Source organism: Diuraphis noxia, unplaced genomic scaffold, assembly GCF_037042655.1.
Source record: "Diuraphis noxia isolate RWA-SAM2 unplaced genomic scaffold, SU_Dnox_SAM2 contig0003, whole genome shotgun sequence".
NCBI classification, from domain to species: Eukaryota; Metazoa; Arthropoda; class Insecta; order Hemiptera; family Aphididae; genus Diuraphis; species Diuraphis noxia.
Genome location: NW_028301713.1, coordinates 60,312,869 through 60,331,191, shown reverse-complemented (window position 1 = coordinate 60,331,191; position 18,323 = coordinate 60,312,869). Strand labels below are relative to the sequence as shown.

Below are 18,323 nucleotides of genomic sequence, written 5' to 3'. Positions count from 1 at the left end.
TATTAATAATATGTGGCGAGCGTCGTGAATATTCTGGAACGGTCGCGCCGTTATTATTATTATTATTATTATCGGCACAAGTATTTTCTAAACAATTGCTGAATATTGGAAATGGTGAAATTGAGTTGCATCAAAATACACAATACATAAAATTACCAGATATTTTTTGCACTATTGTTGAAACGAGAAATGAACTAATTGAGAGTGTCTTTCCGCCTTCCGGATATATTGAATTATTATTTAGATCACAATTGACTCTGTAATCGTGCTATTTTGGCAACAAAAAAACGTTGATGTAAACGAAATTAACTTCCATATACAACAGATTTTGCCCGGTTATTTGATGTCTTTTAAACAATCGACACAGTTATATTGATGAAAACGAAGCCGTAAACTTTCCAACTGAATTTTTGAATTCTCTGGATTTGCCAGGAATACCACCACACAATCATCTTCAATTGAAAATTAGTTCACCAATTATTCTTCTACGTAATTTAAACCCACCTCAATTATGTAACGGTACACGTTTAATCATAAAAAAATGACCGAAAATATTCTCGAAGCAACAATTTTGACGGGAAAATTTAAAGGAGATATCGTCCTGTTGCCACATATTCCACTGATAGTGTCAGAATATCCAATACCGTTTAAAAGGCTCCAATTTCCGATTTGTTTAGCTTTTGAGATGGCCATAAATAAATCTCGATATAGGCCAAACAATGTCTATTTGCAGTTTGGATTTGGAAAACACATGTTTCTCACATGGACAGCTATATTATGTTGCCTGTGTAATGCCTATGCTACGTGTAAGAAAACCATCAAATCTCTTCGTATTAGCGAAAGACAGGTTATAACCAGGAATGTTGTACACAAGGTAGTACTTAGATAATTTTTAGTATTAATAATTTAAAATTTAAAAAATTATAGTTCGACGCCAATGTTATCTACCTCATTTAAAACAGTTTATTTTTATATGTTTTTAATGTATATAGTATATTTTGTAAGTAAGTCACTGATTGACTGATTACAAACAATAATTTAATATTATAAGATGAATAAAATGTAAATTCAGAAAGTATATAATATGTTGGTTTGTGCTTAATTTCAACATTTCGATACTTTACCTATTACTTTTAAATTTTGGCGAAACGTTTTATTTTCAATCTCATATGAATGAATCTATTTTAAATTTTTTTAGAAAATATTAATTTGTTTGTATGAAAGAATTAGTACAATCCCTCAACCACGTACCCTCGCAATTTAATTAACTTATCTGTGGACTATGGAGCACCGAGGAGGCGTCTCAATTGTATATAACCATCAAGAACAAATTTTTAGTTACAATTATTGTCTGTGTGTTCAGTGTTCACACATTAATTATGAATTTTAATCAAGCCTGAGCAAGTTAATGATAGTTTTCAATTGAGATAAGTTAAGTTGATAAAAACATTTTAAAAGTTAAAGTTTATAGTAAAGTTGTCCTGGCTTATATTTAGCTCAGTTAAATCAAAAGTTTTATGACAGCTTACAACTTATTAACATAAGTTATTATTTCTTTTTAAAATATATTATTTAAATAGCCAATAATATACTAATAGAGTTTAGTATCATAAATATTATTGATAAATGACAATATATTGGATGTTTATATGAATATAAATAGAAGTCGACGTCTTATCCGCATTTGTTTTATACATATATACAACATGGTATGCATTTGAGTTTAGGCGAATAAAATATGTTTGTATTAATTGTTATCTTCAATATTAAGGTGAATTAAATAACTATTAAAGGATAGAACATTATCTGTGTTTGTACGTTGGTATTTACAGTATTTTAATTTTTAGTTGTGAGTTGTAAGAAAATAAAATAGGCAGTTATATAACATTTTATACAATTTAGAGTAAACAATTTATACAAATCTTCTATCTTATTTTTAGCATTATTATTATTTGAATTACTTTGTGTATTTCCTATTTGTACGTATTTAAAGAGCACGCCCATTAATTATTAATAAATAAATAAATATACATAGTATTTTTGATACTCTATGCTACTGAGCATGCTTGACTTGCCATGCTTGACGAATCACTCTAATACTTTATATGTATTAAAGGACCATCCAACTCATACAATTTTCTTTGGCTTAAAGTATAGTGCATACTATAACGAAAAAAATGATACCACTTAAATTTGCTTGATACTATTCGTTCGCTAGTTATCGTGATTCTTGACATTACGCGTGACGTCACGGATTCATTCGCCGCGGCGGCGGCCATATATAATACACAGCAGTATTTATCCATTTTTGGTTTAATGTAAAATAACTGCTAATGAACTTATTTTTTTCGAATGAACTAATCAAATGTATTTAAGATTATCTCATAATCTTTCTATTTGTATAATTATATCATATTTTGGTTTAATATTAATAAAATAATGGCCTACATATATAATATTATATAGCCCCATACTCCCATATGTCGCCGCCGCAGTCCGCAATTAAATTTTAAGTAAGAATAGTCAGATAACAATATTATGCAAGCCCTCACCCACTTCTAATATTAGCTCAAGTTAAGTTAAAACTAAAATAGCTAGTTTAGGCTTCGAAAATCTGTAAGTACACGATGTCACGATCGTCAAAACAATATTACACACGTTTACTGTAATGAATGTATGGTAAATTCGTAAAATAATTGATTTAAGTGTCATTTTTTTCTAATAGATTAAACCAAAATGTGAAATAATGATACGAATAGAAAGATTATGAGATACTCTTAAATACATTTGATTAGTTCATTCGAAAAAAAATAAATTCATTAGTAGTTATTTTACATTAAACCAAAAATGGATAAATATTGCCGAGTATTATATATGGCCGCCGCCGCGGCGAATGAATCCGTGACGTCACGCGCAATGTCAAGAACCACCGTAACTAGCGAACGAATAGTCGCAAATGAATTTTAGTAGTATCATTATCTTAGTTAGACTCTATTCTATTTATTGTGGTAATAAAATAATAATTGATTTTTTGAGTTGGATGGTCCTTTAATAAAAAAAGTAAACTAAAAATTTAGTTTTTAATAGTACCTGCTAAAATTCATAAATTGGAAAAAAATATGCATTCATTTTATATTATAAAATATGTTAGGATCCTATTATAGTCGAATATTTATTGATCTCAAATTCTGTTTATCCTAGTAAAAAACGTGTGTGTAAAAACAGGGTCTTCGGTTTGAATATATAGTTGCATCAAATGTATACCCACGAGTATGAGGTCTTGTCCGTCCTCTCAAATACATAAATTCATTATCATGAATGCTTGTTTTACATTATTAATTTTAGCTTGTATATAACAAAATTCAAAATAATATTGCGGGAAAAATTAACTTTAACTCGGATATTATTCCATTAGAAAAACAAAAACGGCGGTGCTAAGGTTACGTATATACTGTACAGTATAATAATATATAATTTATAGTTTATACTAAGGCAATTAACATATTCAAATAAAAATACGCTGGTTCAAGCAAAAACTGGTTTCAAATTTTGATGTATTTTGTATTGCAAGTCCGTAATGTTGATCAACGAGTTTATAAGTGGCGTGATTTATAAAAAAAATTATATTAAATCAAATTTCCGGATGACGTGTTTAATTTTATAAACCAGATATTCCTGCGTCATACACGTCGTACCTATAAACGTGTATTGGAACTGTGTTTAACATCTATAATAAAATACTCAATAATCAACAACATTTTGATTATCGAATTTCGACATAAATGTAAAAACAATCGTAATAAGTATAAATATAATATTATATAACTATTTGTTTTCAAGACACTTAAAAACCTAGTTTTGAAAAAAGGTCTATAGGAACACTTAACTATAAACTGTCATTTTTGTCATATCATTATTCATAATATTGATATTTTAATTTAAAAGTGATTCGGTAAATGAATCATCTGTTCTTTTTTTGATGTAGCGATTTAGGTAAATTATAAAAGGAGCGAGTTCAAATAGTTCATATGCAACGAACCTGCCTGCTAATATACCTATAATCGTTTTGATGATGATGATGAGGGTAGTGTAATTTGAATTGTTTTATTATTCTTACACATAATTAATATTATAATAATATATATAATAAATAGTACAGCGATGAGTTTATTGAATTTATGTAAAAAATGCATTAACTTTTAATTAAAATTATAACGGAACAATTTTAAAACCTTATGATTTTAGTAGTAACTAATTATTTAGCGGATAATCTTTTTAAATATCGATTTATATGATTCGAAATTTAAATGAGTAGTTTTTCAATTACTTAAATGTTTACACTAAAAAAATTAGTAAAAAATGTAAATAGTAATAGGTATAATCAAAATAAAAATGGATTTAAAAAAACTATAAAATAGATATCATTTCTAATTACATAATATATTTGCTAAATAATTTACAGTAGAAAGGGGGGGGGGGGGGGGTTCTAATTTCAAAAATAAAAGTTTGTATCCAATAATATAAAAATAATAAAAATATCGTCTTTAAGTATATTTAAAAATTCCAAAAATCAAATTTTATGTAACTGCATTATTAAAGAAAAAGTATTGAGCCGGTTAAGGTATAAGCATGCTTGCTAAATCACACTTATGGCTATACATATATAATAAATAATATGGTGCTATAAGAAGTAATTTCTGAGCACTGACAATTATAATTGAGATTTTTAGTTTTATGGGTATATACATATATTTATACAATGTGATGGGTGTTGTCCGTCTAGTGAATGGTATTTGTTGAGTCGTAATATTAATACGAAAAATGTACTTGAACATAATAATTGTGTTAATGTTAAAATACGTGTTTATTATTAAAATAATTTTTAAATGCTGCTGTGTCTCGTAAAATAGAATGGTAGGACAATCCCCTATTGCGCGTATCTTATATGTATATAAACGTCATTCGATACATAACTGCATTGTAATACATTATAATTATAGATTATAGGGTGATTTTTAAACATGCTCACACCATTTTTATGTTTAAATTATGTATACATTAAAAATTTGATTTTTGGAATTTTTAAGTTTATTATAACAACTATATAGTTATAATTTCATGTTTTCATGAATACGAAATTTGTGCATACCTACGCAGTACGCACGATAAAATCTCAGTATTGTACACTAACAAAACTCTTCATATACTGATCAGCAAGTTCTTCTTCTGTTTTGTATCGACCATTAAGATCATACAGTCAAACACACTTTCCTTGGGGAGCCTTAGAATTTAACCGCCCGGATTAAAGTTTCTTCTTTTCAGCAAATAAATTATGTAATATGTTTGATGTTTACATATTACAATAAAATAACTAAAATCATTATTTCCCATTTCAATGTTTGATTTCATCCAAATTTAAACTCAAAGTATCTGTAAGACTGTAAGAAACCATGTTTATATATTTTAATTTTTTAATCATATAAGAGAGAGCGGGGTAAATTGACTACCCTACGGTTTGAATAATTATCTTACTACAAGAAATGTTTAGATAATTTTGATTTCTTTTTACTGTTAATTCGTAGTACACTAAGGTTAGGTTAAATGACTATTTATTTTAGTTTTTTCATATTAAGTATCTTATGTAGTAATGCTTCAAAATATATGTAGGTTTGATAATTTCGTGTAACTCTTTATGGAAAATCTTAAGAATATTAAATTTTTGTGATTCAAAAAATAAATTTGAACTATAAAAAAAAAATCGTGCATGATGATTTATTATATTCATTATATTTTTAATTTTAATCAATAAAAAACTAATAGGAAATCACCTAATTAATTATTACCAAGTCTTTTACTAAAGAATCTTTAGTTTATTCTTTTAACACACGTAATAGAGATTTTTGAAGGTCTCGTCGCATCTATTTTCCTAATTACCATAACTTTTAAAATCATCATGGGCATATATCGTAATATATAAATGAATTATAAAGTTGGTTAATAATTATTCATTCATTATTGTTATAAATTGGACCACTCAGACTGTCCACCTACCATTAGGTAGAACCATAAGCGATCATCGTTGCTGTATCGTCATTACCGCTCAAGCGACAGACGACCAGCGATCTCACGCTCAGGTAGATGGACTAGTCTCATCATCGTGGCCAATGACGACTCCAGATTTGCACCTGGAGGGGACGATGCATACTACAGAAATGATCCTGTGAAGTATGATCTTAATCTGCAATAGAACACTCTCGCCTACTTATAAAGAAATCCATCTCTTCGACACGTCAACTGAAAATAATTAAAAACGTTGTTTATTGATCAATATGTCACAGTTTTCCGTTAAACTGTGCAATCGTATCATACGTATAAAACTGTGTTGATATAACAAAAAACGTTTACTGGTTTTCAATTATTATTAAGGTTTAATTACGGATTTATAATGATTTTCAATAAATTTGGAAACATTTTGTAGAATGACGCCATCTATTGGATTTAGCCGTCAACTATAAAAAATGTATTCGATATTGATTTTGGTTGAAAAAATGATCAATTTATATTTTAGATGGCAATTAATCAACCAAAAAAAATTGTCCAACGCCACCTAATACAGACATGTTTTTCTTACTACCTACTCCCTAAATTTTCATGGGATCTCAAGAATAATTTTTGAAATATTCATCAACATCGATGATGTTTTCTATCTATAAATCACAACTATACTCGATAAACATATTCTTTTAAATTTTTAATACATAATAATATGAAACATAGTCCATAGATTAAGGTAATTAAGTAATAATTCATAAGTATAAATATCGTTATACACTATAGAGTCTTAAATTGTATAGTCCCAAAGATAATTTTGATTATGAAACACAGACTGAGTAAACACTTCACGACCTCTTGACACATTGTATTATACGATCCAAACCACAAGTTTAATGCTTAGCTGATTGACAAGTTAAATCTAGTTACGAAAAACCGGAAAATCACATTAACTTACAAAATTGTCAATTTTATATTTTAATTTTGTCGAAAAGCTTAAGAAAAATATGATAGTGATGTTGAAAAGGTTTTCTGATCCTAAATATAGCTATTATAGGTCTTATACTGTGACACTGTTCACTTAAAAGTTAAAACAGTTAAAGCAAAAGGTAGGAACCTACATATGTATACATTATACAAAATATAGTGAAAATACATGCAAGCTGATAAAAGTATCCCAACTCCACGTATAGGGACATAGGGCGGAACCGTCTAACCGTCAGTACTATAGTCAGTTCTCCTGATGTTCATTTGTTTTTCCAATAAGTGAAGTTTCCTGAACAGTGATATTTTTATTATACCTAGTTATTAAGTATTGACTATTTGACGATATAGCGTTATTTATAAAAGGGAATTTTTAAAAAAAATTTTAATTTTGAAACAAGTACCCTAACTACTGCATATCTTTACTAAAGTAATTGTTAGTATTAGAGAATGTATGATATAGTTATTAGTTATTACCTAAATTTCACTTTGAGTAAACCGCGATCTTAGCGAATTAATATATGCTGTCTTTATTTGAGTCAAGGTGCATTTTCTTATCCTGGTTGAATATTTCAGGACCAATCCATGGACATATAATAAATTTAAATTTCTATGGTTAAATCGATTTAATGTTCTCAATAATTAATGATTTAAAGTTTGATATATTGCAGACAGCAGAGGAATTCATACTGTGCATCGTGGATCCCAGGGGTGTTGATGTCATTGAAGAAAACCGTATTAAAGAACTGGAAACTAAAATTAATGTATACAATACATATTTAATATATATTATGCATAATCATTATAGCGATCATGGAAATGATACAGAAAGATAAGTGTCCATTTGAAGTTTTATTTCTAGTACTTAAGTTTTATTAATATCTATCGGCTATCACCTATATAACATCAATTTTTTTTCAACTATTGAGATGATAAAATTTGAATACCTCCTTAGTCTGTATAAAGGTTGCCACATTTTTACAAATTTTTGGTAGGCAGATTGTTTAAGCCATAACAAAATGATCAGAGCCTAGAGGTACAACCTAATTACAATATTTTGTGCAATAATGAATATATATATTTTCAAATATAAAAAATATATAAATATATACATAAAAATATAACATAATATATATCAATTTATATAAAATTAGTTTGAATAAATTATGTAGAAAAACAGTTGGCATCAAGATTCTACTCATGATTAGAGCTCAGTTGTGATACATTATGTAATAAATTCAAGATATAAAAAATTATATGCCTTAAAATAGGTAAAATACTAAAATATGCAAAACAGTTTTAATGATTAATTATAACAAAATATATTAAATATATATGCGAGTAGTTTGAAAATTCTATTTAAAAATAATGAAAATAAAAACAGTTTTTAAATAGTTGACTTGTCATAATTCAAATACAATTGTATGTAAATTATTATAAATAAATGAGTATTTTAAATATGGGGAAATTATGTTTAATCCTTGCATATCTTTCTGGTTGTGATGACAATATAAAAAATCAAAAACATTTTAAGTTCCAGTTACAATCAATAAAAATAAAAATAAAATAGTCGAACTGTATAACAATTATAATTTAAAATCAATGTTAACATTGTTTGATTATAAGCAATAAAATTAAAATGTAAAGAGACTAGGAAGTAGGAAACTAAAGTCTTCTTCTAAGAAAAGGTAACATTGTTGGATACATTTTTATGAAATATATTTTTTTGATGAATACAAATATTGGTGTTTTTTTATTATTATAAATCATATGTATACGTATATACCATATACATATACGAATACAATGGAAAAATATACATATACATATATATATTGTAAAACAAATGAAAATAAAATGTCTATTGAAAACATTAACAATAACTAATTTAGAGCACCGTTGGACCATTCATCTAATGTATTAATACTGACATCAGTACATCACATATTTATGTAATTTAATTACATTATTAACTTATATTGGAATAAGTCATTTTGGATGTAAAATGTATCACAGTTTCAGCTGTATGTAATTATAATAAAAAATTAAAAACTATACAAAAAAAAAAAAAACATTAAATTAAACTCAATAATAAATATTGTGATGCATTAAAATCAGTTTATCACCCAATAATTAATTTGTCTAATAAATATTTCCATAGTTGAAATTCAATGAGACCTCCACCTATGTTGGATATTAATAAATCACTGAATATGTAATCTAAAATTGCACATGCAGCGGTAACAAAAAAACTTAAACAATTAATGGGTACAGAATAAAAATGTTCTGTATGAATTATATAAATAAAATAATATATATTATAATTATAAATATTTAGACCTGTCCTCGCTAAGAAAATTAATGCGCATTCAATTTCAATGATAGTAATAAAATTATAAATCAACTCCCAAAGAAGACCCTAAAAGACTTTTTAACCAAATCCTTGAATCATATGGAGGTTGTTCGCCGCCTAATTCTGAAGGTAGAATATCCCTTGGAAAGTATTTATGTAGGGTATTCAAATTCAAACCATGCAATATAATCTATGAAATAAAAATATAAAAATTGTTAATTAGTATATTATATGAACATTATTTCATAATGTACTGTAATATATATACATAGGGTGATTAACCAAGCATGCTTAAATACCATTTGTTCAGTGATAATGAATTTATTCTAATTCTGATTTTTAGAATTTTAAAATAAATATTTAAAAGGCTATTTTATCATATATTAAAATATCTGTGTAATTTAAAAAGTGTCACGTAAAATATAAAAATTTATTTTTGTCATATAAGAATCACCATTATAATATATAGCTTTATGATAAATTAATAAAGATATAGGCCATAGGGCAATAATGATAAAAAAATAAATAAAATAATTTGTAATTTTATAAATTATTATAATAACAAACAATATTAATTAATTAATTAATTAATTGTAAATTTGTCTGAAAATAATAAGTAGGTACTTGGTACTAGATTAAATATTGCATATATTTTATACTAGATGTAAGACCATTATTAGACTGACTATTATTGTTAGTGTGTGTAATGTTCAAAAACTTCTTGTCAGAATTTTAATATAGATACATCAAGATTTAAAAAAAAAAAACAGTAAAAATAGTTAAAAAAATGACAATTTTCATTGGATAACAATAGAGGTCTGTACAGGACACATTATTGATGGTATAAAAAAAATATAAGAATTTCAAAATATGGTCTTTACACGCACCAAAGAGCAGTTTTCGTAAGGAAAATAAAGGTTATTGTCTTCATCTTAAACAAGTATGACATGGCGATTTTATTCACTTTTATTCAATAGTGTGCTGTTACCTAGTTTTGATATTAGAGTAAATTGACCAATTACCAAACTTTTTGGTAAGAATATATTCAGCGGTTTGTTTTTCAATATTTTAACTCTCAAGCTAGTTATGGATATGTGAAATTTAAAATTTAAAAATGCTCCTGTCTTGCTTGAAAAATTAAATATTGAATAAAATTTGAAGCGTAAGCACAAATAATATTCTTACCTAAAAGTTTGACTACAAATTTCAATTCATTCTAATATCAAAAGTGGCGGCAAACAACTTAAACTAGTAAATAAATATTTGTTATATCGTACATTTGTAAAATGGAGACAACAAATGCGTGAGTAATTATTATTCCTTTTGAATAAAATTTAAAAATTCATAATGAGAATAAAAATATTTTTTAATGGTAAATGTAAGATGAGCATGGTTGTTGAATCATCCAGTATTTAATGTTGTAAAATTTTAATTCTAAGAGTAACTTTTAAAAATGTTTACTTTATTTTTTGTTTTTTGTTTTAAAAATGGTTTAATGACAGACATTAGGCCATCAATATACCATGGTTGGTTGATAAAATGTACAGCTTTTATTTTTGCAGGAAAACAGTCTTGTAATCCTTGTAGCATTACATGTAACAACTTTGGACTGATGTTCATTGTCTGACGAGCAGTAAAATTGGTCCAATCAATAATAAATACAAAACCATTATACTGAGTATTTACATCTTGGATCAAATGTTCCAGAGATACTAATAATGCTCTGTATATAGTCAGTAAACAATAACGTTCAGTGTTCCATTGGGAGCAAACCATAAAAAGAACACGACGACTTCGTCTACAAACAAAGGAAAAATATATTTTATGCAATTTAAATTTAAATATTATCTAAATTATTAATAAAAAGCTAATATTTAAAATGGAAAATTAAATTATATTAACCTATCCAAATTTGAAATTACAGAAGGAAAACCATCTTGAATAGCCATTTGAATTTTTGGATCAAAAGGTTCCAATTGACGAAACCATAGGTCATGTTCCTTTCTAAATTGATAATAATTTTGAATCAAAACCAATGCATTACTCTCATTCATTTTCCGTGCATACAAGAACATCAGTATAAATGCTTCTTTATTATTTTCTAAATATGCATAACATTTGAAAAAACATACAATTAGTCATACATATATTTTCATACAACATAAATACGTAATACTAATAAGTAAAATTAGATACTCTTTTAAAGAAATCCAAATCTAATACCTATATATCTCATTTTTAATATTCTTCAATACAGTTGAATCAGCATAATTGGGACACATAGGGTAGTGATCTATTAGTTTCCTTTATCCGACTATCTCAATTAACTGAATACATTTATTTTGAATTCTGCTAATTTGTTACCATTAAGCAGGTGTCCAAATTAAAAAGATTCTACTCTTTTTAATTTGTTCGGAAAGTATCATAAGTTATAAGACATATCTCTTTATCCATTGCTTTTAAATCCATCATAATTGAGATAATTGGAGTATTTATTTTTAGTATTAATTATGTAACAAATAAATATATTAAATGAACAGTATTTAGTGAATTTTAATATAATTAATGATGACTTTTTATCCAGATATAAGTTATGGATTTTTATAATTTAAACATTTATGTAAATTTATAGATTTTACTTCATTTTAATTATTTTTTAATAATTTATAGTTTTAAAATTTTAAAATTGCTTTAGTGAGTAACTTTGAACATTTACTCTATTTCATTAAAATTCAGACAAAGAGAATTGTTTAATATTATCACATTCAAGTCAACATTACTTAAATGTAAAAATAATTATATAGAATACATTATATTGTGATGTATACAGTATAGTATACTAGTGTTTGTTCAAACTATAAAAATTACAAATATTGATAAAACATTATACAAATCAATTAACTTTTTAATCAATAGGTGATTATAAATTAATAAAATTGATTAGTAATTATCAATAGGTAATTGATATATATGATAAGGTATTTTAAATATACAATTGCAATATTGAATATACCAAATAAATATAATATATTACATGGAACCATAATGATTCCAATGATAACATATTTGACCTATTAAAACACATTAATTATTTTACTTTTTATATAATCTATGAAATGAAAACCATTATGTTTAATGTAATTAAATTATTTAAGTATTCAGATGAAAAAAAAGGAATAAAATATAAATGCTTATTAAACTAAAATAGGTAAGTATTTATTATAAATATAAAAATTAGTATTTATAAGTTACGAATTTAAATTATAATAAGGTTAATTTCACATATATAATGTATAATATTTATGTTGTGTAAAATGTATTTGATATTTTAATGAACCCTGAATTTCTTTTCATTTTAGACTTTTATGGCAACACACACACACTTTCCTACCAAGATAAAAGTACCCTATTTAAGTTTAGAAACATGCTTGACAGCAGACTTCTATGCACATAGGAACATAGGTCTTATAACATAACAGGCATTGAGGTGGTATTATAATATATATTTTGGTGGTAAATTAACAAGGGTTACGACAATATATAGTGTGCATTATTTTATTTGTAAGATTAGAACTATTGAATTTAATGAATGTGATGTTCAATAGTTAGAAATGCCTTAAAATTACAGTAGTGAATTATCACGCAATACAAAATAACAACAATTATCAGCTATTTACGAATTACTACCTTATAATAAATAAGTATAATTAAGACATCTTAATAAGTCTACAATGGTTATTAACCTGTAGTTTATAACACTTGTTAAATAAAGAGTTCAATTATGAATGGACTTAATAAGTATTTCAAATAATAATAAGAGTCAAATGACAAGTTCCTACTAAATAAAATATTATAATTGACTAATTGTCTTGTAAACAAATGATGATTATTACTTGACAACTTATTATAGTTATTTATAGTTAATAAACAAACATTTAAGACATAGAAATAAATATTTATATTGGATTACATTGATTTATATAGTATAATAATAATCAATAATATTAGTTAGCTTAGGTATTCTTAAATTGGTAAATTACAGAACATATTATAGCTTACCGGCTAGAAAAGCAAATCCATTATTCCTGAGCAATTTTTTTAATTTAATCAAAGCTTCTTCTCGAGTATTTTTTTTAATGATTGGGTTATGACTGGAACCAGGGAATAATTCGACACCGTAGTTAAAATTTAAAACATTATCCATGGTTTTTTGCTGGTACTCTGCATATTCCGCCATTTTAATCAACTATAAAGTAATAAATATCCAATTATTAAATTCAAAATACAAAATTTCCTTAAAGCAAACAAATCTCTATACGTTTGGTCAATCACTAAAAATGTTATAGTATCTACCATATTTAATGTAGGTAATTATTATAATGACGTAATGTGGTGCATCCTATAACTAATCCATTTTCAATAAGTTATGACAAAGATTGATTGAGAAATTCGTGCATGGGTACTATTATCATAGTTGACCTTTTATTTTAAATACGTAGCAAAAACTAATAAATCGTGTTACTGCAATACTAAAATATTAATTATTACAATATTATTTTCATTACACTATTGAAACGATGAAACGAAGTATGAGTATTGAGTACGTTTTACATTGTGACCATTGTTGTGTTGACGAGATGGTTTTGAGAGTGTTTCTTTACTCTAGTACACTCTATAGAGTATGGGCTATAATGACTATTAAAACAGATCAACAAGTGGTTTAATGCGATCACGTTGCAACAGTAATTGGTAGGCAATCCATTTACGTAAATCTATTATTAATTATTACCCGTGTTGTTCTGTAGATACATCCGTTACCAAACAATAAGAGTTTTTACTATTTACCCACGACGGTAATAGATGTCAAAATTACATCGACATCCGACAGTTTCACGTATCAGTCCATTTAGTCCTAATAATGTCGTCCAAGGTAGAGAGGTAGACAGTGACTAAATTGAAGTAAATTTCAATGAAGTCAACAGTAGAAAAAGCGATTATTTTACGTTTACATTATTATGTAAACAAAAAGAAAAAAATATCAAAAAAACAAACAACATTATCGGTCGCAGTTTATGTTACAACTGAGAAGAATACTGAATAATACGACGTACAGGCATAGCCATATAATTTTTTAATTTCTTATCATGGACGTGATAACTCCAGTCGCAGCTGCTACTACTGCTACTGCTGTTGCGTGACTAAATATTATCATAATATTATAATCGTGTACATCATTAAACGCTACACCACAGAATAGATACAACATCGATAATTTCGGTGACTATGTATAGGAACGATTCTAAATTTTTTTTTCTTATTCTGAGCTATAAGAATAATAATTAAAATAATTTGATGTCACGTAACTAAAATAGTAAAATCTCTTAATATTTAATAAAGAATGTTAAGCCCAAAAGTCGATGGGTAAAAAAAAATAAAAAACTGTTATTGTTTTAAGTCACTCGATATTTTGGGTGACATCAAACATTTATTTTAACACGCCTTTATTAATTATTTACAAATAAAATACTTAAATGGTGATTTGAAGTTGAAACAATAATATATTTGTTAAAAAAAAAAACAAACAAAAACTTTAACGTTTAAAAAATAATTACATAAAACGGTGATTTAGGATTTTCCTAGATAAAATAAAATAAAATAAATAAAAACTTCTTTCAATAAATAATTTAACTAAAAATTTAGTTAAAACAACTATATAATAACAATTGAAGTAGGTGTTGTACCTAAATACTAGGTAATACTAGCTAATTTAAAAAAATTATAAAAATACCACTTCCTGGGTACCTACCTAGATTTAGTTAGTACCTCAGTAGTAGCATTGTTTCAAGTGACCTTAAATTTTGCTTTTTTTAGTGTGACCTAAAATCAAAAAAAAAAGTTTTTTTAGTTTCAATTAAATAAATATTCTTATAAACTAGGTACTACCTATGGAATTTATGAAAAATATACAAACATAAAAATTTTATGTCAATTAATAATATTTAATATTAATATTATAAATATTATAAATATTATCTGAAAATTAACAATACAAATTAAAAATGAATTAGTTACAATATTTGCAAATTTTAAGTATTCACCAATTTTTTGACAAGTTTAATGTCAGACTCTAATTGTCTCTCAAAATCTTTAAAACTTTCTAAAGTCGTTTTGGGCAAATCCATTATTGTATTGTCATTAAGTATTTTTTCAATATCTGTAGTTTTATTTTGTACTTCAAATAATGCTCGAGTGATTAAACTGGATTTAGTATTTATTTATTTTTTATTTAATATTAATAAATTTTTCATTTTATGTCATCCATATAAATCTAGAACACATTTGAAAGTGATTGTAAAGTTACTAAAATTTTAATTATTTCTGTGTATTAATTTAATAAGAATAATGAATATTTTATATCACAAACACATAAAGACAATTTTAATCCAAAAACGGTTCACTTAGTTATTAATACTATATTTCTGTAATATTATATAATGATAAATTATTTTTATGAATTTATGAAACTGTTTAAAATTCAAGTTACACTGAAGTTTCAAGTTAGCCAGATTGGCAGCACATTTATTCGTAACTACGTAAATATGTATTTAGTATTTATATACTCGCAACCATTTATTTATTCCGTGTTACAAGGTTACAACTCTTGTGATAAGACCAGTGGCACATATACACATCTTGTTCTTATATGGTGAGGAGGGGAATAAGAAAAAAAAAATTTAATCTAGATACTTTTACCTACTACCGGAACATCAAGATAATAAATTTAAAAATTTAAAAATTTATATATTAATCAATACATTTAAGGAACTATTATTATATAGGTATATAATAATAGTTCCTTAAATATTTTCCCAAATTTGTTATGATTCAATTGACATAAGGCATAAGTTATATATTATAAAACGGCGTATTTTATTATCGCGTGCCTGTCGTGCCTACTTCAAAAGTACAATTATTATGAGTCAATAAAATCGAGCCACAACATTTTTGAACGATGCTAATGTGATTAATATAATAATATTATCACTTTCACTACTCGACGCTGTTAATTATTTATTTATTAATATTTTTCTTTTATATTATTTTAATAATTATGACCCGCAAAAAAATTAATTGGGTATAAAAAACCTAAATAAACATTATTAAGAGACAAAAAAACAACTTAATGTTGATAAAAAAATGCAGAAATATAAGATACGTTTCGTGAAAAAAACTCATCTGTTGAAAGTTAATATTCAGTATTCACTAGGCATAGCCTATAGTCAGTGAATTAACAAAGGATCTTAAAATAAAAAGTGAAAGTTCGTCTTTGGCAAATTATGAATTTTCTTATGATTTTATTTTAAGTGTTGTTATTTGGTATGAACTACTATCTGCTATTAATAAAGTTAGCAAGAGTCTTCAGAGCGAAAGTATGGAATTGAGTAATGCTGTTCAGTTATTAAGTGGTCTTTAAGATTTTTTTACTAATTTTAGAGAAAAAGGGTTTTAGTTATCAAAAAAACTGCACAAAAATTACGTGAAGACATTGGAACTCCAGCAATTTTTAAACAATCTAGAATTCTAAAAAAAAGTAAGCAGTTTGGTTATGAAAGTAATGATACACGTACAGTTTCTAATGAACAAAAATTTTATCAAGATTATTTTTTGACAGTGGTACCTAGATCAAGCAATCGTATCAATTATTCAACGATTTGAGTAATTATCTCATCATTCAGAAAACATTGGATTTTTATATAATATTGAAAATTTGAAGTTATTTGAAGATGAAACATTACGAAAACATTGTATGGATTTAGAAATATTATTAAAGGATGGTGAAAATTGTGATTTAAATGGAATTGAACTTTTTGACGAGTTAAAAATATTTTGTAGAATTTTGAACAAACCAAAGACATCTATTGAGTGTCTTAATTTAATAGAATCAACATGTGGTTCATTTCCGAACATAGCTATTGCATTAAGAATATTATTAACTCTTCCAATAACTACTGCAAGTGCTGAGAGAAGCTTCTCAAAGTTAAAAATCATAAAGAACTATTTGAGAACAGCAATGTTGCAAGATCGACTTTCTGATTTAGCGATTATTTCAATAGAACGAGATTTATGTGAAAATATAGACTATAACGATATTATTGAAAAGTTCGCAGAAATAAAAGCTAGAAAAATTAATTTTTAATTGTGAAACGATTTTTTATTGTATTTTAAGTATTTTTATTTATCTGTTTATTTGTATTTTATTACATTAAAGCAAATTTGTATGAATATCAAGAGTTAATGATTTATAGATGATTAAATTAAAAAAAACATGTATTTAATTCGGTACTGGTCTAGTTGACCCCCGCCAGGAAGGCAATTTCCCCGCCACTCAAGTTTAGTGACGCCCGCCACTTACATTTTGTATTTTCGATAACTAATAATTTATATAAAAATGTACGATTAATAATACATTATACATTTATTCCGCCACATAAATTCTGACAAATAAGAATCTAAGAAGTTTCTCTTAGTCCCTCTACGTTTCTTGTTGCCCCATTTAGCACTTCCCCACATCCTCTCAACATTTTATCACACGGATTTTACCAAATATAATTCTTAAAATATCTAATTAGAGAATTTCACACAAATACCTAACGTATATGATTTAATTCTATTGGGCAATTATTTTATTTTATTTATAATATTTTATAAAAAAAAACTCTTATTTTAAATTTTAATTAATGAGCTTCGCAGGATAAAAAATATTAATGTATTTACTATTTATATGGTTATAGGTACCTATATACTCGTATAGTAGCTAAACAGTGTTACAAAAATTTTCGCCCTGGGCCTCGCAAATCCTAAGGACGGCCCTGGGTATAGTTATATAATATAAGTTATAATATACCTACCTATGTATTAATACTTAATAGAGTTC

The 18,323-nt window shown here is 25.9% G+C and overlaps 1 protein-coding gene and 1 non-coding gene across 5 annotated transcripts; both read right to left on the bottom strand.

Moving 5' to 3' along the window:
- Positions 1-6,029: 6,029 nt before the first annotated feature.
- On the bottom strand, positions 6,030-6,235 carry LOC149057620 (small nucleolar RNA U3). Its single transcript, XR_016191278.1, has one exon. It is a non-coding gene; the product is annotated as a small nucleolar RNA U3 (small nucleolar RNA).
- A 1,855-nt stretch (positions 6,236-8,090) lies between these two features.
- LOC107164133 (clavesin-2-like) lies at positions 8,091-14,502 on the bottom strand. 4 transcript variants are annotated; one of them, XM_015511832.2, is made up of 6 exons: positions 14,178-14,502; positions 13,954-14,083; positions 13,448-13,634; positions 11,291-11,489; positions 10,850-11,186; positions 8,091-9,578 (listed from the first exon to the last, which is right to left on the bottom strand). In XM_015511832.2, exons 3-6 carry the CDS (start codon positions 13,623-13,625, stop codon positions 9,429-9,431), a joined length of 864 nt encoding a protein of 287 aa, XP_015367318.1. In that variant the 5' UTR covers positions 13,626-13,634; positions 13,954-14,083; positions 14,178-14,502; the 3' UTR covers positions 8,091-9,428. The 4 variants fall into 4 exon arrangements, with proteins under 4 accessions (XP_015367318.1, XP_089080196.1, XP_015367319.1 ...); XM_089224070.1 differs by having other exon boundaries at positions 13,954-14,502; XM_015511833.2 differs by lacking the exon at positions 13,954-14,083.
- Between the last annotated feature and the right edge of the window lie 3,821 nt (positions 14,503-18,323).